The 23074-nt window shown below is 31.1% G+C and overlaps 2 protein-coding genes across 8 annotated transcripts in view; one reads left to right on the top strand and one right to left on the bottom strand.

Annotated features, from left to right (window-relative positions):
- The window catches only part of LOC126781669 (N-acetylgalactosaminyltransferase 6-like), a 114140-nt gene that overhangs the window by 16346 nt on the left and 74720 nt on the right, over positions 1-23074 (bottom strand). The gene's annotated exons all lie outside the window — the stretch shown is intronic.
- LOC126781643 (teneurin-m) overlaps positions 1-23074 on the top strand; it is a 228089-nt gene that overhangs the window by 141285 nt on the left and 63730 nt on the right. For 6 of the 7 annotated variants that reach the window (XM_050506585.1, XM_050506584.1, XM_050506578.1 and 3 more), the window contains one exon: positions 22719-22757. The exons of the other annotated variant lie outside the window; for it this stretch is intronic. In XM_050506585.1, the coding sequence (XP_050362542.1) occupies positions 22719-22757 (39 nt within the window). The remainder of the gene's footprint in view (positions 1-22718; positions 22758-23074) is intronic. 7 annotated transcript variants of the gene reach the window in all.

The following is a 23074-nucleotide window of genomic DNA, read 5'->3' as shown; positions in this document are numbered from 1 at the left end:
ATCCCGACCGTTACCTTTTTATATCCGCTTTAAATCATTAGATTTCCCAACGGCATTCGCTATGAAAAGCCTAACAACAGGGGCGCGTTGCATTCTGACCGTAAATTTTGTACATCACTAAATTAAATACGTGGATTGCAGGTGAAATTTTAAGAACTGACCGGCTTAGTGTTTTGTGGAGCTCTAGAGACGAAAGCATGCAAGCGATAGCAACGATATTGAAATATTTTTTTGTATACAATAATTTATTTTTTTGTCTAAAAATATCATGATTTTAATTTAGTAATAATTCAATTAATTATATTTGTTAAAATTCTAAAACTTAATAAAAGAAAACAAGAAAACAATGAAATGGTACAGACTCATAATGTTGGAAAATGTTCCACTTGGGACTTCCGACTTTTGTCACTACGGTCGCCTATTTATTTCTTATTCTTTCGACCGTAATAAATATGTTAGGTAACTAATTAATCCAAGGTAACATATATTACGTTTCCCACAGGTCAAAGAGTAACCACTCAGGGTAAAAACTTGCGAAGTAAATTGAGACTCATAAATATACAACTAAATTCTTTAAGTCATAAAGAAGAAAGTTCATAATACCACTAAATTTATTTATTACATATACGTGTGGTCGACTCCATCATGGAACGTGAGAGATTTTCTAGAAAAGTAAAAATACCTATAGATTGTAGGTGTCCACAAAAGTGTATTAATTATGAGTCTCATTTAACCTTAAGGTAACTGAATTTCATTTATATAATAATACAAAAGACCAAGTTAATTTACTTTAAAAGTTTTAATTACCAAGATTAGTCTATCAACAATAATTACTCGCAATAAAATTACATACAAACCAAGTCCATAAATGTAGCTAATATAACTGACAGCGAACGTCAATTTTTCCAGAATAACTTAGACGACGCATTATGCGCGGAACTGCGCCAAGTCCTCCCTGAATTATGCATACATACCCGCACATTAAACCGATACCACCGGGAGAGGATTAAATATGGACACCCTGTTTAGGCATTCAGTACTTACGAGGTGAGAATGTATGGCGTTGTTTCTTGTCTCGTGGATTTAATTTTGCTCTGTGGCGAATTAATGGCGACGTCAACTAGCGGTTAGTAATTTAAACGCAACGGCATTATCTGCTACCTCACTAATGAGTCGAAACTGCTCGGAAAACGTTTTGCGTAACGTTTTCATTTAACAATTTCGCTATTTTCAAATGTTTTAATTACAAATTTACATCACTTAATTATAAAACCCTTTTAGATGATACATTATTTCTTCTTCTTCCAATTTTGTTACACTTTTTTTTATTGAATAGGTAGGCGGACGGGCATATGGGCCACTTGATGGTAAGTGGTCACCAACGCCCATAGACATTAGCTTTGTAAGAAGTGTTAACTGTCACTACACTGGCTCACTCACCCTTTAAGCCGGAACACAACAATACCAAGTACTGCTGTTTTGCGGTAGAATATCTGATGAGTGGGTGGTACCTATCCAAGCGAGCTTGCACAAAGCCCTATCACCAGTAAACACTTAACTGTATATATCATGTATTTTATCATAGTTTATAACTTCAGTTAGTAGCTTTGTAAATATGATATCAGTTGGGTATCGAATGTAGCCTTCACCTATCCGACCGTTTCCAAGTACAAATGAATACTACTAACCTTATTATTATGTTAATAATCTTACTATTTTTATCTATTATAATATAGTATTTCTCTAAGATGATGTTCTTTACATACTATAAGTATATGCGTCGCAAAATATTTTACATATAATTTATTACACGAATCTTTTGTTACAGTTAGATACAATTTTTTTTTTTTTTTATAAAATAGGAAGACGGACGAGCATATGGGCCACCTGATGGTAAGTGGTCACCAAACGCCCTTACATTTCTTACATTGGCATTGTAAGAAATGTCAACCATCGCTTACATAGCCAATGCGCCACCAACCTTGGGAACTAAGATTTTATGTCCCTTGTGCCTGTAATTACACTGGCTCACTCAACCTTCAAACCGGAACATAACAATAATAAGTACTGCTGTTTTGCGGTAGAATATCTGATGAGTGGGTGGTACCTACCCAGACGAGCTTGCACAAAGCTCTACCACCAGTCAAATTAGTAATAAAGATATATATGATTCTATATAACAGTGCCAATAAGCTTGTAGATGCCCTTGTTTGACAGGATACCGTTGTGACCCGCATCTCATGTTTCTTACTTGGCCTTTGTTTAATCGGTAAACTTTTTAATTTCACCTCAGCCTTTTTCGTTTCCTCGGGGTCCGTCGATCCTTCGGTAAACACTTCTGATTTCGACAGCATATTGAGTTTATATTTTATAAAATACGATTGTTAAAAGATAATTAATTGTTAGATTTTATGTAAGAGCCTTAATGCTCGTTTCTATTTGTATAATATGCTAGACAGCCTAATAAACCAATTAATCGTGAGTGCAGTATGAATAGTTTTCACCTTTAATTCGCTGCTACAGTTATCTTGAATCTTCTATCTTAGATGTAATATTTCTTGTGTAATAGCTAATCCTCTCATATTAGACAAAGTATTACTCCTTAATAATACAATAAAATAAATAGATACTTAATTCAACTACGCTCTGTTCTTAGCTGAATCCCTCATTTACAAATCCATTAGATCAGTGTTTATTTTGCAATCCATAAAAAATAATAACAGCAAAACTTAATAAAAAACGTTTTGTTTACATAAACGCTCATTAAAATGTGTATATATATTTTTTCAGTCAATGCATCACTTCACGTATTTATTATGCGCGATAAATAATAAATTACCAATAATTTAAAAATATCGTAAAACGTTTTCAATTCGTTCGATTATAACGTTTAAACATCCTTGAATTTCTCAGTTCGTAAAGCGCTGTTTATACACTTTTCATATTTAAAGAACAAACATTACGATATATCATCCGGTAGGTAAATCTCATTTATAACATCGATTATTTCGAAACATTCGCGTTGTAAATAAAAAAACATCAGGTGCAGCACAAGTGCATTCGCATTCGGTAATTGCGACCATCAACTGACCCACTTCCACGCCCGCTGACGTATTTACGAATTCCGAAATTGATTGTGATGTCAGAAATAAAAGTGTCGGTAAAAAACATTTCACGTCAGGCGTGAACGGCCTCGCGGAGACTAAATATAAGAAATATATGTTTTGTTTCGTGTTAATTATAACTGGTTTTAACTATAACGTGATGAATGATAATTAAGGAAAAATTACTACGTAAATAGTATTTCTACTTAAACTTAGTTAATCGCTTTACTTTACTGATATGAGACACGTTTATAACCCAAATTAGTTGACGGTAATCTTTTTAAGATTCTTTAATATTTAAAATTTTAAAATAAATCTAATTTCTACAGCACTTTCTCACTCAATACGAATGAAAATCGAATAATGACGAAAAAAAAAATACTAAATCATATAATTATCGCGTTAATGTAAAATGTACTTTAAATTAACTAATTGAGGCTTTAATCCAAATCGTCATTTGTCGGTCGTAGCCGATGACGATATGATTAGTTTTTTTGTTAAAAATGTTCTATAATAACTGTTTATGCTGGGTTACGAATAGCTTTGTAGGTTATTTTTGGAATCTATTCTATGATTTAGATATAAGGCTGACAGAAAGCGGTCAAGCTACGGCAAAGTTTGTAGCATGCGAGCTACCAATAGTAAATTCGTAATGGGGACTGTTTGTACGCTCTATAGCTCTGTAGTCTTGCTTGTTTCATATAAATTGCCGTATACAAGTAACAAGTATAGCTGGTTTCTAACGGTAAAACATTAGCAAAAACGTTTCAACGGCGATTTGTACCCTTGGACGCGTTCGGTCTGACATTCAATATAGCGACACACTTGTTTGACTTTCCCTGGGAGTAATTTATTTTAAGGAATCATTGTTGTAGCTTCAATAGAACGTCAGAGATACATGTATAAACGAACATAATTCTTAGTATTAATTTTATCTTCAAATCGACACAATACAAGAATGAATCATAAATAAAATTAAGTAAGGATTGAGCAAACTGTTACGAAATAAAATGATTAAATAAATGAGCGTGAGTGTTATACAAATTATCACGTCGTCATGTAAAACTCTTAGAACGTTTTCAATTCAGATATAAAGCACGTAAATTTTAAACAACGAAACTTATGAACGAATATTATGGCAATCTAAAAGCCATATCGGGTACTCGAGTTACAACGTGACTATACATACGCAATACACGCGTATGATTGACAATGTCAGATAAAATTTTAAACAGATTATTATTTAATAAGATTAAAATGATTTCAATAATAAGCATATGCTAATTACATATTGTTTAAAAAATCAATACAAACAATATCGTCCGCGAGTGTTACTTATCAATGCCTTCTATGAAAAAGATGACTTCACAAAATTTCACAAATTTAAAGATATTGCTGTACAGCATACATGCGTGCTCGGTACGGACATCGCACTGCTTTCGCATTGTAGTATGTATTCCGACACACGTCTTGTTTCGGCGTGAAAGTAGGCGAAATCAGATGATTAAAATCTAAAGTGCCCTTTATCAAAAAGATCTTCTTCATATCTCAAGAAATCAAAGAAAACTTCATAGAACCTTACAGTTATAAGTTTAATATGTGTATCCTTGACGTATTATAATTTTTATACTTGGCGCATTAACTTTCTGACGTCTGAAGTCGATCGTTTTCACCAAAAAAAATATATTTAATAACAAATCAAATTCATGTTTCTTACATAATAATTTCTCGTGATATGTGAATATTTAATTATAAACGTATATGTATGAACAAGAGATTTCGCCTTCGTCATAGTTGGGTCACACGGACAAAACAGAAGACAATAAGTTGTATTAACAAGTCTATACACAACTTGATTAAATTCGCTCGCCACATTGTTACGCCATTATTCAAGAATCTAATAACTGTCTAGAAGTGTATTGTAACAGTCACTTTTGTTATAACGCCTTTGTTGAGGATCGACGTTATGAAGATTAGAATCACTTTTGTAATATTGGGTTTGTCTTGTTAGCGTAAATTCAATTATATTACCTACCTTTGTTACTTTTTTTAGTAAAATGGCCTTGGCATTCTCCTTACAATTTTTTTTTTATAAGATATTCAATTATAAATGTACAGTAGATTCAATCGTCAATTTGGAGGCTTCGCCTCAAGTTAACTGATCTTGATATGATCTAAGTGTCTGTGAACGATATTTTCACGCGCGTTAAATACCCTTAGAAATAACCAATTAATTAATTATATCAATGAATTAATAGCGTTAATTACCATTCGATACAAATACAAATTTCGTCTTGTTTAGTTAGCCTACATTTAAAACCCGTAGAGTGATTATTCTACAATTTAAGCAGCTTTAGTTTTATGTTTAATCGAATTTATTGTTACGTAAACGATTATTTACTATGCATTTACGTGTCAGATAAGGTGAGATTAAAAATAAATCAACATAATATTTTGTACTCGTGTTCGAAACGAAAGAATTGTTCAAGGACACGTGTATGAACAATAAATATATAACATATTTAAAAAAATAAAGAAACAAAATTTTGCGACCTCAAAACGGATACATTTATCCATATTAAGACTTTCAAAAAGTAATAACAAAAGTAAGAAATCATAAATGTACTACGCAAATACTTGCAACACTCATTATGTTTTATATTAAACAAGTTTTAATTTTACTTTTGTTAATTTATTATCACAACCTAATACGAAAACCGCATCTCTATTCACATATAAATTCGACTTAAATAAATAGCGATATTTCCACATATCGCCCTCATAAATTATGAACATGTATAGAACATCATTTGTATAACCACGAGTGTTTTCCATTTAATTCAACTTGAAACATAATTAAAAGGTAAATATTTAACTTTAATATATTTGCATACTGAAATTACTGAGGAAAATCCAATTCAATTAACACAATCACGTTAATTTATTAAAACATTACATTCTGTATTGTTATTTGTTACAGTAGTAAATGGATATTGCTCCAACGTAAAATTAAGTATATTACTTGATCCTCTATAATCTAATTGATTTATTGTGAATGTACACTAAATTATGTGAACGAGTTCACATTTTAAAACAGTCAAAATATTCACTTCTGCTATTAATTACTAGCAGTTCTTATCTCCGAGCTGCTGCTTAAAACCCCCTATTAAAATACCCCAACAAGTTTTGAATGACCCGGAGCTCGAATCTGTGACCTAAGAGTCGCAGCTTTTTAAGCAATAAATCAGCGAGACAGTTACGTACGTACAAATTATAACTACACAGACACAAATACTTCGTAAAGAAACATAATTGAAGATACTGAGATTGATTAATTATATAATTATATATATTAATAGATAGAATTATATGTCAAATGTCATAACTAAAATAAATAAATAATCCAAATGATTTTGCGAGTCCCACATTAACAACTAATGGACCATACTGTCTCGGTGGGCGTAAAGCAATGAAAATCCGGCATTTTCGTGTGCGAAGCGCTCAGATTAATATTTTCTTTCTTTTGTATGAAAAAAAAAATCTGTCCACGATTTTACTACCAGAAAAGAAGCAAAGATAATCTTACGAGCTTTATCATATATAACAGCAAGGTTTTAAGCTTTGTTTGTATGATGTTTGTAAGATTTATTATTTTTAGTTAGAATTGCTACAGTAAAATACTATACAAAATTCACACCATTATTTCTATCAATATCACGATATAAACGTAAATGCATCGTTATAAAAACAGAACAACGTGCAGAAAAGTAAATTGCCGCGTAAATTTCAAATTTCGAACGAAATAGTCCATGACAAACACATTTACAATATGGCGTTTCACCGAGAAATGTCACTTACTCGCCTTGCGGCGCATTAAGTATTCCATAAACAATGTTCGCTTCCAGAAATAGCACAGCAGGTAAATACACGAGCTCATAAGTACAGTCGACAGTTCGATACTTCCCGCTTTAATGCTCAATAATGCATCGACAAATCGATAAGTCACAATGCGGAGCGATACAGCACTATACAACGTTATTTAAGATGACGTTCCATTGTCGTACCAGCTTAACAAAACGGTCTAAAAGTAATATTGTGGTATTATAGAATTATTGATAGAATGTTTCGATGAGTGACAACATCAGATGACGACGATGCGGATATGCACCGAGGTCCCATCTCAATCTACAGTCGATTAGATAACCTTTGATTTCGCTAATGAGTTACCAACATGGAGTTTAATTTAAGTTATTCAGACCCTATAATTTAATTAATACAGTTAAATTATTTTAAAGTAGCCTTTAGTTAGGCATAATATAATTTTAAATCAATAAAAAAAAAGTTGTTTCTGAACGACACATGAATTCATAAAAAATAGATGCCAATTTTCCAAAAACTATACAGCCAGTTTGATTTATATCAAACTTTTAAATAAAAATGTAAAGAATTTTAAATAGCCTCGTCTTTTTTCGATCAACTAATGCATTCGACGATGAAACTGTCGGGATATACCTTTGGCAATTAGTGGCTTGTGTTTGTCACCAATTAGTGTTGTGGGAATGTTGTAATTGTATTGATTGAGCTGGACCACTCTGCACAAATGACCTTCAATCTTCGGCATCTCGATCAATATGAAATTTCAAACACAGCGTACATCGTTTTGGATTTGCACTTTACATAATTATTTCTTGATAATTTGCTTATAAATGTATTTGTAATATTAAACGTATCCAGTCTTTGTGACGTTTAATTTTTCATAAGCACCATCAAAATTCTTCGGATACATTAATTTTACGCCATAATAAGTTGGTTGTGGGTTCGATACCCACCCAGGACAGATGTTTGTGTGCATGAACATGTCTGTTTGTCCTGAGTCAGGATGTAATTATGTATATAAGCATGTATTTACAAAAGAAAAGTAGTATATGTAGTTTATCAGTTGTCTGGTTTCCATAGTACAAGCTTTGTACAAGCTTAATTTGGGATCAGATGGCCGTGTGTGAAAAATGTCCCAGGATATTATTATTATTATATAAATAACAGCTGAAAGTAAATTCAGTTAAAATCGAGTCCATTTTTAACATTGTACATGTTACAAAGATAGAAGTATAATAAGTATATTTACTGGTGGTAGGGCTTTGTGCAAGCTCGTCTGGGTAGGTACCACCCACTCATCAGATATTCTACCGCAAAACAGCAATACTTGATATTGTTGTGTTCCGGTTTGAAGGGTGAGTGAGCCAGTGTAATTACAGGCACAAGGGACATAAAATCTTAGTTCCCAAGGTTGGTGGCGCATTGGCTATAAGCGATGGTTGACATTTCTTACAATGCCAATGTCTAAGAGCGTTTGGTGACCACTTACCATCAGTTGGCCCATATGCTCGTCCACCTTCCTATTCTATAAAAAAAAAAAGTATAAGTAGTAAGTACAAGGCAAAATGATATATGAGTTAAAAGTATGTACAAGGTATGTACTATGATTAGTAATATATGATGGTAAATCTGCCATATGATTGATATGACGGTATATTTATTTTGATAATTACATTAAATAATAATAGAAATATTCTACAGCAAACAGCAGTACTTGTTATTGTTGTGATCCGGTTTGAAGAGTGAGTGAGCCAGTGTAATTACAGGCACAAGAGACATAACATCTTAGTTCCCAAGGTTGGCGGCCCATTGGCGATGTAAGCGATGGTTAATATTTCTTACAAGGCTAATGTCTGTGGGCGTTGGTGACTACTTACCATCAGGTGGCCTATATGCTCGTCCTATACTATCAAAAAATATTTAAAAATTAATGATGTAGTAACATTATTTGGCTTAAATCCGTATCACTCTAAACGAATGCTTAAATATATAATTATTGTTACATTTAAAATATAATTAAGTTAAAATTTAATATCATAATTTCGTTTTACCAAATGGATTCATACGAAATGACGAAATAAAATTAATTCTAAAACTGTAAGTCAGAACTGTTATTTTTTTACTTTTTCATCACGTTAAATATTCAGAGAAGTATGAGGCACATCGTGTGGGGCTTAATTTATTAAACTCGCGGCAGTACGAATAGGCTCGACTCGTGAACGAAATCGTTTAGAACTAAATTGTAGTTCGCGGTAAAGTTATTTACCTGTGTTCTCATTTTAAAGGTATATCTAATAACTGTATTTTTCATTATTAACACACTTTAGAGTGTAAAAATAATAACATGGAATTATAGTTCTTAAAAGAATATTTATAAGGACCTTATATTCGTGTTAACATTTTTAACAAAGAAATATATTGTATGTAGCTTAAAATAATCTAAATATATGACATTATATTTAAAACGTTAGAAATTACGTTTTAATTTAAACAGTAACATCCTATTAATGTCCCACTGCTGGGCTAAGGCCTCCTCTCTCTTTGAGGAGAAGGTTTGGAGCTTATTCCACCACGCTGCTCCAATGCGGGTTGGTAGAATACACTTGTGGCATAATTTCAATGAAATTAGACACATGCAGGTTTCGTCACGATGTGTTCCTTCACTGTCAAGCACGACATGAATTATAAACACAAACTAAGCACACGAAAATTCAGTGGTGCTTGCCTGGGTTTGAACCCACAATCATCGGTTAAGATTCACGCATTCTAACCGCTAGGCCATCTCTATAATTTAAACGATAAAAGTTAATACATAATTGAAACAAAGTTTTTACACTGCAAAGCTGTTTTAAAAAGTAATTTCATTGTAATTTGTACCTAATATATTAACCTCAGAACGCAGATAAGAATTTTTAAAACTTTAGTTATTTATTAATGTTAGATTATTTACAACTAAAACAGGATAGTACGCGAAGTTTCTCAACATTTCCAAATGTTTGCATTTGCTTTAAATTATTGTGTAAAAATATTCAAACACATTTTCCTTTGTCCAAGTAATATATTTCTTTAAAAACCTTTTTTTCCTTAAAAACCTTCATTTAAATCACATGATCGCCAACTCAACATTCGGACATCATCACCATTATTGTCATCGATTAACATATACGATCAACACGATGTAATTTGTAGAAGTAGGTTAAAATTCCCACATTTTTAACATAATGACGTTGTTCGTTGCACCGAGTTAAAGCTAACATACAAACATATGTAAAAAGTAATGACTCAAAGTAGAACAACTAATATTTAGTTTTATATAGATAAAAAATACTCTCTTTTAAATAAATAAAAAACACCCATTTGTTAACCAAATTAATATCATACTGCTACGTATTGAAATGTTTTTTGATTACATCAAAAAGTAATATAAATATAGGGTATGACTTACGCAATCTTTAATTTAATATAATACCTCAGTATTTCTAATAATATACAATGCCGATACGCACCGATATCGTCTAGGTTGAAGAATTATCTTTTTTACGCCATAATGACATTTATAGGGATTTCCAATTATGCTACGAGTTACATAGGATCTATATATATACATATATGTATGGGTGAATGAAATTTTAGAATAGGTTTAGTATAATTTGAGTTTAACCATTACAAATAAACATACAAAAATCTAATCTTTTTCTCTAGTATAGATTAAATATAATAAAATTTACCAGTTTAAAAAAAAGTACCAGAAAAAATCGGTGGAATAATTCGACAATGAATATGATAATGTAATTGATACTGACGCATTTAAAAATCTTTCGTAAATAGCAAGTTATAATGAAAGATCGGTGATAAAAACGAACCCCAAAATTAACTTTCCCATTATCGAAAGTTCATAATCGATAAGGGAATTGGACTCCGGGAAGAGACTTAAGGCCCTTAAGGTAAGTAGTTATTAGACGATAGGGCGAGGGGGTACCACCGCGTGCCTGGTAGTGGCTCACCTTTCTATAAGGGATTAAGAGGTATGATTTTGTGGTGAGACTTCATTCGGTTCTTTCACCTATAATTGGTTTAGTGCAGTATAATAAATATCATTTCGTTGGCTGCTTCGTTGTGGGTACTTTGATAGGTGCAATTATATGAATGATATTGCAAATAGTGCTTCGAGGGAAATATCGAATTTGTATTTGAAATAAAAAAAATATTATAGTATTAGGTATTTTTCTTATTTTATTTTCATAAAATCTCTTTGCACCGTTTACAGAATACTAAGTTAGTAAATTAAAGGATATAGCATAGTTTTTAGTACTTATTTATCCGTCTTACATACTAAAGAGTACCTTTTGGTTAAACAACAATTTAATTTATTTATTTATGTACCAAAAATATATAAAAAAAATAAAGCGATTTCTGCCAGAAATTCTAGAGTAATTGGAACATAATACGGAATGTAAGTACATTATCAACATAAAGTGATACTTTAAAAACAAAAGAATTGATAAAATATAATCCTTCGAAAGTTTGTTCGTTTGTTACGCTTAATTATCATCATAGAATTTTTCATATGCCTTTTTACTCTTGGAAAAAAAAACTTGTTAGAACCATTACCAGCATCAGGAATCAATCTTAATGCAATATAATAATTAGTGCTTCTTCTTTCATTAACAATAATACTATAAGTAAGAAAGAGCGAACAAAACTCATGAGAGTAAGATAGATGGATAGGCTATCTTACTCTTTGATACCAATTCGTAAATCGAGGCTGATAACGTATATAACGAGAAATTTTCAAAGCTCTTAGTCACGTAACATTTGACGCAGTTTAGGTTCGTTCTAGTAATAAACACTAAACTAATGGTTTTAACCCTGACTAAGCAATGAAAGAACTATTACTGTTAAATTAGATTTTCCAGGTCTCGAACGAATGCTAAAAATGCCTAATACTTACTTATACTACTAACTTACATGCCTAAAAATGCATGTAAGTTTATTAATACAATCCAATTGTGCAGATTTGTAGGAATTTAAAGCTATTCAATTTATAAATTTATTTTTGTCCTAATCATTTCTGGTGTGTATGTGATAGTAACTTATCAATTTATCCGTTTAAATTGACTTTATTGTTTTAAAGTCAAAATCAAAGTCGAAAATCTTTATTCAATCTAGAAGTTACACTTGCTATTGACTGTCATAAATGTACCACCAGTTCAAAAATCACCGCAGACCTGAGAATAAGCGGCGAAAAGAACCAAAAATATCATTAAAGAAAAAAAAAATATATATAGGTCTGTTTTAGTAAAACCTTTCATATCTTTATCCTTGAAAATATTTCTTAAAGTAATACGTCAACAATTTTCTCAATATCGAATAAATTCAATAAATTTTCTTCCCCCATGAAATCACTACAATTTTGAATATAATATTTTTCGAAGAAAACTGGTCGAGTCACACTTTTGATTAAAACATGACCCTCAATAGAGGGCATTGATTGATCGAAGTGTATTATAGACATTAAAAGTCTAAAATAAACGTCATTTATACCACAGTAGTGACTCAGCACATTGAAATTCTGCAATGCTTCGAAACCATTAAATCTCAACTTCCATCTAATGTAGTTATTTAGAACTTTTTGGCAGATCATACTCATACTTAATGACAGAAATACGAATCTTCGTCGGACGAAGCCGAATTGTGAAAGATTAACAGACTTTTAAAGATACTTGCAGACAGGCTTTATACGAACACATTAACGAGGCAACTAATGTTGTTTTTAAAAGTATTGAATTACTAAAACACTTTTATACATTTTTAAACTCTTAACAAGTTAACGAATAATTGTATCGAGACTGAATCGTACAATTGAAATATACCTATTACGATACGTACAATCGAATGTGCATATCAAACGACATTTATAGTGATGTGTTGCGCTATATCGATATATTATTGTTCGGTATTTATGAGCCTGAGGGATCTGGTCTCAATTTGACGATTAAGAGAAGACACCTGTGTGCGTACCATTGAATTAGCATATATGTATGTGGCAGTGCGAAACGATTTGCATGTCGCTTACAAAACTGTATTTTCTACTCTATTTACCCTATGGCAATAAGAAATATAGAAAGTACTTGTATATTTGTTATGTGTTGGTAGACGACATTCTATATACGAGTATCTTTCTCTGAATATCTCGATATCTGCCTATGAGATTAATTTCTGCCTCCAGCTTATTGTTTTTTTTTTTTGTACATACGGCAATTCTACATACAAAGCTGTTTTTCTACAACATTAATAAAAATCGACAAACAATATATTATTTTTATTTTTAATAATATTTTTTCTACTTTTAATGCTACAGCGATCAATATTTCGTCTATTTTTTCTTTTTTATAAATGAAAAGTAATTTAGCTCAGACTATTCTTGAAATAAATTTCTTCATAGCGAATAAATAAATTCACCAATACATCCAATATATCTAAACAAAATATCCTTTTTAATATCCCGTAAAATGTTCCAACAATGTTCAACATAAAGGCAAATAATGCGATCAGAAATATCGATAAGAGCAATTCGCAGACCTATTTCAAATCGCGGGCTTTGAAACACATTCCGCGGGGGCTGTATTAGCATGTCAAACGCGCCGCGCCGCGCAGGCTTCTGAATTTTTAACAATCGACAGCTCTGCTGTACCGATTTTTGTAACCCTATAAGTATGCTTAGAACTTTTTGTTTAACTAAAAACAAATATTGGGTATCATTTGCATACAAAAGTATTATTTATTTTATACTTAACTTCGAAAATTTATTAGATTTGGTTTTACAGTGTCAGACCTAGGAATGCACGTGAAGCTGTTTGTGATGTGCCTGATTTCCGTGCCATGGAATTATGAGCGTAAGGGAATAGAGAGTGCACTAGCACACAAACACAGGTGCACTATAATATTTCCTGCAAAATCGTCCGCTGTTGCCAAATTCAAACAGTAGGACTTCATTCATTAATTAATGTATACGGATATTGTATTGTTTATTCAATACATATGTTTAAAAACGTTTCTTTGCATGTTTTGAGTACAAATTGTTATACTCACTTCAAATGTCACATACGTAATAATATTAAGTTTTAACTTTTAATTCCATTTGAGTCAAACCTTTAGAGTGTCTGTGTGTCTGACGGAACATCACGTCCGGTCATTGCTATAGATGAAATATTTTATCCCTAAGAAAAGAAAAAAATGTTAACTTTTTTACACCCTGAAAAACAAAACAAATATCCGCAATGCAAAAACAAAGTACTTATACCAAGATCTAATTTAAGGATCAAATAGATTATGATATCGTCTTATTGACAATATTACCCGATATTTGGTTTTTCTTATACAAATTTCAAACCCGCCCCTGTTCTATCTCCGTGTTAATTTTACCAAAATTTCACCATAATTACACGTTCAAAGGTAGCTGAAGACTCTGCTACGGGTCTTTTTTACTTTTCGCGATTATGGATTGACAGCGTTTAAGATAAGGTGTATTTTCGTATGTCGTAATTTTTTAGATGAAATTTCCATATATGTGTGTATAGATAAGCCGATTTTATAGGCACGCGTGATCAGAGGCCGATTGAGTTCGACCCTCGTGGAATCATATTTTAATATTGTGAGGGCGTTTCGCAAGATTGAACCTAGCTGTTACGTGTGGATGATTATCTTACGAGTACAATTAAACTCCTAAACAGAATGTAAATTATAAAACAAAGACAAACCTTTTCTTATTCTTTAAGCGATAAAAAAGCACTACCACAATGAAACTAGTTAACTTAGAAAAATAATAGTATTACAAAGTTCTAATACATCACGACAAATATAAAAATATAACTTTATTGTAAATTAAATCAATCCGCTAATTCTTAATAACTTCTACCACGCACATCTTACCGTGATTAATGCAAAACCCCCGGGCTTATAGAGGTCTTAAGATTTGTTAATTACTACCCACATTCAAATTAAATACCGCTTACTCCGAATAAAAATCTTATTTAAATATTTTCCTGACGTTGTTAAAAAAAAACCTCTTCATCACGCTTTTCCTTGTAAATATGCCTTTTTATTTCCAAGTTTTAGTGTCCAATTTAAAATATTTTTTGATATTTTTGCACGAATAGCTGAATTATTTATTAAAGAAATAATAGATTTAATAAAGGTCTTATACGTAAATAATTCTATATTATAAACTATTAGCCTCATAAGATATAATTAATAATAATACAAGCATTGGAAAAATCGCAATGAATTCTCTAAAACCGACCGTAACACCGACTCGTATGTCGTGACAGCTTACGGCATGACTGTCTACTATGCCGCCGTGCTCCTTATCCGCCTCCGCTCTCGACGCCCTTGTCTGTGCGTGGCGTATGTATATATACTTCTGGCGTCCCGTGACTAACAATTTTTTACATTTGCTGAAATGTTGCTACATCGTGGAGAAGGAGATGAGTACAACTCATCTCCTTCTCCACGATGTAGCAAAACATCAAGAGGTAACCTGCAGTCAAACCAATCCGCAACTTGACGGATTAAACTCTATATTTTGTTGTAAAAAGTATCAATACTTAACAATTGTATTAAAAGTTTAAATTAAAGTCATTACTATTTACTAACTAATATCTTATTGTCCGTATTTCCAAATTAAAATATTTTATAAGCTATATAAGTAAATGTTCCTTTGCAATGATAAAAAAATGTCTTCAGACGAAAGTTTTATAGACAAATCATACACATTTCATATAATTAAGTTTTTACGTCGTCTGCTTCAACAGCTGATTAAATTTGATAGAGATCAATGACCTCTCGCGCATTAAAGTCGATTACTTTTGACTCCTAATAAAATATTTTACAAAATTATCTTGACTTTAAAATTATTACACTTACACCACAGTAACTTTTAGTTTAGTGATACTAAATACAACAGTTATATAATAGTTTCAGATCACTTTTATGAAACTGTATACTTGTACGTGGTTGCGTCTTTTTTATATCTAAATTTATTCCTTTTGGACGTCCTGTTATAAATATCTTATTATATCTTAAGCCTGTTATACTTAGTTCTCTTTTGGTATCTGTTTTATTTTTAATACGTATAACAAAGTGTTGAATAAATAAATAAAAAATTTGCCTTGCAATCGCAAAATCGCACGCATTTCTGTCACTTTCGCTATCAGAAAATTGCCTTTTTAATTCGAATTCCGTGTAATATATACGTACATAATGCGAGATTTCTTTTCAAGCGGACGTTTCACTTAACCCGCGTTATCAGCTGATGCAAAGCAGCCCACGGACAGAGATAAATGACCTTCTCAGCAGGTGCTGTACTGTAGTGTGTGCGCTACCTAATGGTTCAAAAGTAATCAGTCATGCTACGAAATATATTTAGATAGAGAAATAGCTGACTCGAGAAAAGAGCATTTATTTTTTAAACTTGATTTTTAATTTTTATTTTTTACTAACATGATAATTATTAAAACATGTTTTTAAAAGAATAATGAAATTAATAATCACATCTGTTATTATTTACGTTAAGTAAAACATTTTCTCCATTACATTAATTCTTAATTTCTTCATAAATACATGTCTAGCATATTTATATTTTGGTTGAAAAAGATAATATAATTTTTTTTTTGCCATTATTCAAATTGTCAACTACAAAATACCTACTAATAAATATGTATTTATCTACTTGCTTAAAAAAATCGTATTTTATTATTTAAATTGAATATAAAAATAACAAGGCTCTACAAATTATACGTATAGAATAATAAATTAAATTTAAAGTTCTGTTGATGTCATAACGAATAAAATATTGTGTTAAATCGGGTAGAAAGTGTTTTAAATTCGTAAATAAGAAAGGGTTAACAAAAAACATAAATATATACCATTCACAAAATGCTATAAATCTTTACAATACATACTAAATATTTACTATAACAGGACAATAAAAACACCAACCCATTTCGAAACTTGTGTCTCTTAACCCGTTCGCTGCGGGCTGTCCTGGGCTCGTATTTGGTAACAGCGGCCATTCCGTCCTCTCTATATGGAAGGCAGGCCTTACCTTTTACGGTGCCTACCATTCTCCGTCCATGTAACTCGGTACAATTGTCGGCGATTCTGTATCGCCTGAATCTACATCGTTCTTTTCTGTTTAATAGACCGTACTTATTCTCTTGAGGCAGGTGGTATTTTACATTGGATTTTAAAAAGAACTTGTAGGTAAGCAGCACTTGATGTTTATTTTTAAATCTAAAAATACTGAAGCCAAGCATGCTGTATTTATATAAACATGCTACCACTAAATATTAGTTATACCTTTACTTATGTAATCTCAATACATCTGACCTCACAAAATTAATTTATTCATTCTGATAATTCTGTTCTTTTCCTTTATATTCTGATAAAGTTACAGCCTATTGCAAAATTGCAAGACGTCAATAAATAAATACGGTATACATAACTATCCAACGAATGGGTACCCTTTTCGGGACGAGTCGGGTGGTTTGTTAACACAGGTTATTTCGTAATACACCCTAGCATGCACTGTCGGATAGAAGAAGAGACCGGATACGTTGCCATCGAAGTTTTTTTAGAAAAAATATACTTGACGTTTTACTTATTTAAAAAATCTTTAAAATATTAAAATCGATTATTCAAAATAATATTATAATCATATGACTTCTTGAGGATATTAGTAGTTATAATATAGGAACACTATGATATTTATGCGTTAAAACATAAAACACTATTGCATATAATATCATGTAATGTACATATATTATTAGTATGTTATACATTGTTAATATCCAAATGAGACGTATTTGTACAAACAATGTAATCTCGAAACTCGCTACTTACATTTTTTTCATTCCACTGAAATGGATTACATGTTACTATAATTTTATCCACGGAAAACTCGAACTACGAAAAAGGGTTCGATGAGATTGTAATCTCTGAAAGTAATATCCTTTTCGATGCGTTTACTTCTTATTTTACGAGAAAAAACTTAAAGGGGAGAAAACGCGGAAATGTCAGTGTGCTCGTAAATCATGAGTCTGACATCGAAGAATAGAATTTGTTTTAACAGTCAAATATTATTATATGCCAAAACGTATTATATCTTCCTTTTCTTATTGTAGTGGTGAGTGAGGCAGTGTACTTATAAGTACAAGATCATAAGAAGTTTTAGAGATTAGAGTTCTTAAACGCACTGGCTTAAAAAATAACGGTAACAACTTCCTAACAGGTGAAGAATGAGCCTTTCTATAATAAGTTCAAAATCAGTTCAATCATCAATTCTATAAGCATTGTTTTTATAAAACACTTTTATTCCGATATTTTTGTCATACCAACTTTTTTTAAATTGAATTTAAACAAATTTAAAATTAATGTAAGCCCTTTTTAAACATTTATTTTTATTTTTCTACCACTACTTAATAAATTATAATGATCTTATAAAATGCAACAAAAGAGGAAGATCCATTCAATTGTTATTGAACTTAAAATATTTCCATAGTATTTCAAGTAAGAAATAACAGCAGTACTATTCTGTAAGAACTCATTTCAACCCGTGAAATGTTGAAAAAATCGACTTATAGTGATATACTATTGTGATGTATGCATTCTTGAAGTGATATAATTATTATGGTTAATGTTGCATATCATTTTCTGATATTTCACGACCGTTTTCTGCGGTGAGCTTTATGTTTATTCTTACAGAATACTCTACAGCTCCTTCGTTTCCTCTACTTTTAATGAAAGAGTATGAAGCTTACACCCACACGTTGTCAAATAAAGACCCACGTATTCCATCCAAAGGACCATCTCAACTCAGTCATGAAAATGATTATATAACCTAATTATTAAAATACCATAAATGTAACGTTCGTTTCTATATTGCGTAATACAATACTTGAACCGTGTAATACAGAAAGCTTGTCTTATTAAGGTAAGATTACATTACACGGCGAATATCACAACATCTATTTATTTGTATAAAAATATAGTATCAAAATTAACCTCAGTCTATACATTTCCAGTTGAATTTTCCGATATAAACATTAAATTCAAATTCGATCTTAAAATCGTATTTATACCATGGACAAATTCACCTAAAAATACAAGAAATTCAGAAATATAATATTATTAACATATATATTTGTAATATGTTATTTGTAAAACATACTTTTTACTTACGTTCAATCAACATTTCACAATGTTGTGACCACGGCCTTACAGCCTTATACATTACAAGATATTACGGAGGATAAACTCGATAATTCCATATAAAGAAAGTCACTAAGGAGGCGAAGATAATTGCGGGACGCTCAACATTTTAATTGCAAATACTGAGAGAAATCTCATAAATGTATTGAAGAACACAATTTTAGTATTTCGTTTATATTTAAACAGTTTATAAAATAATTTAGTCAAATTATTCTTCACTGGTTTCCGCCCGCGACTTGACCTGCGTTACATAAAGTATATCCTATACTTGATGTACAGTTAACAATAATGTTGCAAGGATTATATTTGTCAATTATTTTCCTGCACTTTCTTAAGGTCTTACGGTCTACACCTATTTATATTTATACGTATTAAACTGTATTGTACTTCTATTGAAAGATTAAACAATTGAATCAATTTTGATAAATAAGATCTAGCTAAGTTCGTGTTCTATCGATTTATACATTTACATTTTTCACGTGCATGCATTTACATTTTTCACGTGCATGCATTTACATTTTTCACGTGCATGCATTTACATTTTTCACGTGCATGCATTTGTCTAAATTATATGAGATTATTAAATAGCAGTTTTTATTACATGTAATCCAATTTAAAAAAGTTCCAAATGGATCATTGAAAATTGTAATCCATCTTAAGAATTTTAGTGCCTTTATTAATAATCTTATTATTCTGACAGTTTCAATCAATGTCAAGATAAGTTACGAAATGAGTGCATTTATTATTTTTACGACGCAATGAAAACTGCAAGGCGATTTAAAGTACTAATTATAAGATAAACAAACTCAACAATGTATCGAAGGCTAGTCGTTGACTCATGACCATCTGGCGCCTGCGCAGATACCGGTTTACTTGAATTGTGTAACTATTGCAAAAACCTTATAACATTTCTTTAATTCTATTATAATAAAGGTCTCGTAATTATATTTAATGAAATAAAAAAAAATACATTATGAAATATAATCTTTTTTTGAACACATTTAAGGGATGATCTTAGCGATAAAATGAAAATAAAAAAGCTAAATATTACTATTATTATAATATATAATATATATAATATTACTAGCTATTATTGTTCAGTACAAAAAAATATGAGTGAAAGTAGAAATTGTGAACTTTCAACAAACATTATTTGTCGCAATCAGCTAAGGTTAATACCTTTGCTAGCCAGACAATATAAAAGCAGACAATAAGTAGTTAAAAAAAGTTCTTTAACTACAAAATTTCCGAACACAATTTAAACGTTCACCGTCTATTCATATTTGATCGTGATGTTATCTACTGACTTCCGACCGACGGGACACGTGCGACGTCTCACGACCAGAGATCACGACCAGTTTTGTCGTCCATTCTCAACTGTCATTATTTATACGAAGGTATTAGTCACGCGAGCATTCAAGGGTTAACATGCACCGAAATGGCGATTATTGACCCACTTAAAAGAAGTTTAGTGCTTAGATTATTTTAACTAATTATGGTCTCAGTGACGACGTTTAAATTAAACTAATAATTTTATATATTTTATACATAACATTATGCTACATTCAAACATCTCAAATTTTTATTTATTCTAAGATATAGGGAAACTTATTAGAGTAGGTACTCCACTAATTATTGTAACCGCCTAACGGCAACAGCTTGCTGGTTTCAAGAGCTATTGACCAAGTGATATAAGAGGAACAAAAGATATAAAGAATAAACATTTCTGTTACATATTGATAAAAAAAAAGTTTGCATATAGAACTCTGAAAACAAAATTTCACACTGAAGATTCATAACTATTTTCTATGAAAATAATAATAGTCCATCACAAGCGTACCAGTAACCACGGAGCCACAATAACTTCATAACAAAAATAACACGCGATAGTAACGCCAGAGGGTTTCCCGTTCGGAACGCGGAAAATTTGCTTTGCAAATAAAAAAAATATAAATATATTTATTTTGCTAAAAAAAGCACCCGTATTTGTAGTGATAGTCCAGATCAATGACCTCTTTGAGAAATATTATATGGTTGCGTTTCAGTTACACCAGAAAAAAAAATCTTTTTTTTTAATTTGCTTTTGCTTAGTTGATAGTTTATGACAATTTTTAGTTATCTTATTCTGTCCGTATAATATCTGTTGATTATTTTGTTCCCTTTCCTGAAACAACTCATTTTACAATTTAAACTTTCTTATATAAAGTCAAAAATGATGAATATTCTTTTTCATTCTGAAATAAAATCTAAAATAATTAGGCGTAATGTGCCATGTTTATTTAAAAAAATGTCTCATATCTTTTAGATACAATTTACATAAATATCTGCATTTTGATCAAATCAGAACGAAGGTATAAAAATACGCATCACCCATATAAAAAACTAGAATATATGAGTTCGATATTTAAAAAAAAAACAATTATAATTATCCTAATTCCATTTATCTACGTTAGAAAACATTTCGTAAAAAATAAACACGAAATGCGTTTAACATGGCGGTTCCATTTCATTCATTTATTCTATTTGTACGAAGTATTAGGGTCTATTGAGACGCGTATTCTAAAGAGTTGTAAAGAAAGTACTGTCATGAAGAACTTGATGCTAAAAAGCAACTACAATTATATTTCCTTAAAACTGTCTTCCGTAAACTTTTTTGCGCTTTTCTAAATATAGAAATTACAATTGCATTTAATTATTTGTAAATATTTGAAAAAAATTGAACTGATTTGATTGTATATTAAAATTCAAATTTAACAAAACCAAATGCGCAAAATTTATATAAATTTTCTATCAATTAATTAAAAAATTCAATAAAATATTTGAATCATTAAAAACTCTCCCAAATACAATTCCATCACACGATACATGAACGGAGGTGCTAAGTGATTGTGTCAGTCTCACAGACGCAACAATTAGCATATGCGTCCATAAACCGGTTGCTATAGTAACGAGTACACATCGCTAAACAAACTAATTGGCCGGTTTTATCAATGAGAATGAATAATTGGTGAATAAGGCGAATTCTATTTAAAGTCGATTCGATAGTCTGTAGTAATTGGGTTCCAACGATGTATTGCAATGATTTGTCATTTCGCACGTATCAAATTATTATCATATGGCATAAATTATTATATTATTAATACATTTTCATCGATTTGTGATTATAATTCATCTCGTGCTTGACCGTGAAGGAAAACATCTTGAGGAAACCTGCATGTGTCTAATTTCATTGATATTATGTCACTTGTGAATTCTACCAACCCGCATTGGAGCAGCGTGGTGGAATAAGCTCTAAACCTTCTCCTCAAAAAGGGAGAGGTGGCCTTACCCAGCAGTGGGACATTTACAGGCTGTTACTGTTACTGTACTGTAATACATTTTATGTAATTGAAATAATCGTAAAATTTATTTAAAAAAAAAACAATGAATACTACGCACCATTCTTTATTATTATCTCTTTTGTTTTAGGCATGCTGAGATCTACTTTTGACAGACCAGATCACGAACGTAAGTAACAATTATTTTATACTATCAAGGAGACAAAACTCAACACCGCTCTAAACTAAACTTGCATTGTGCGTCATTTACGTGAAAAATTTATAATTTTGACTAAAAGAGTAATTAAAATATTTTAATTATTAGTTAAATTAGTCTGTTAGTCTATAATTGACCCACAGCTGGACTAAGGCCTCATTTTATTTAAGGAAAAGGTTTCAAATTTGTGTTGCAACAGTGCGGGTTGATCGTTCATGTGTAAATTGAAGAAATATTATATCACGATATTTTCTTCGTCGCCAAGCATGAGATAAATTATAAACGCAAAT

Source organism: Nymphalis io, chromosome 4 (assembly GCF_905147045.1).
Source record: "Nymphalis io chromosome 4, ilAglIoxx1.1, whole genome shotgun sequence".
NCBI classification, from domain to species: Eukaryota; Metazoa; Arthropoda; class Insecta; order Lepidoptera; family Nymphalidae; genus Nymphalis; species Nymphalis io.
The sequence above is the reverse complement of the archived record's forward strand: the minus strand, read 5'-3'. Positions and strand labels throughout refer to the sequence as shown.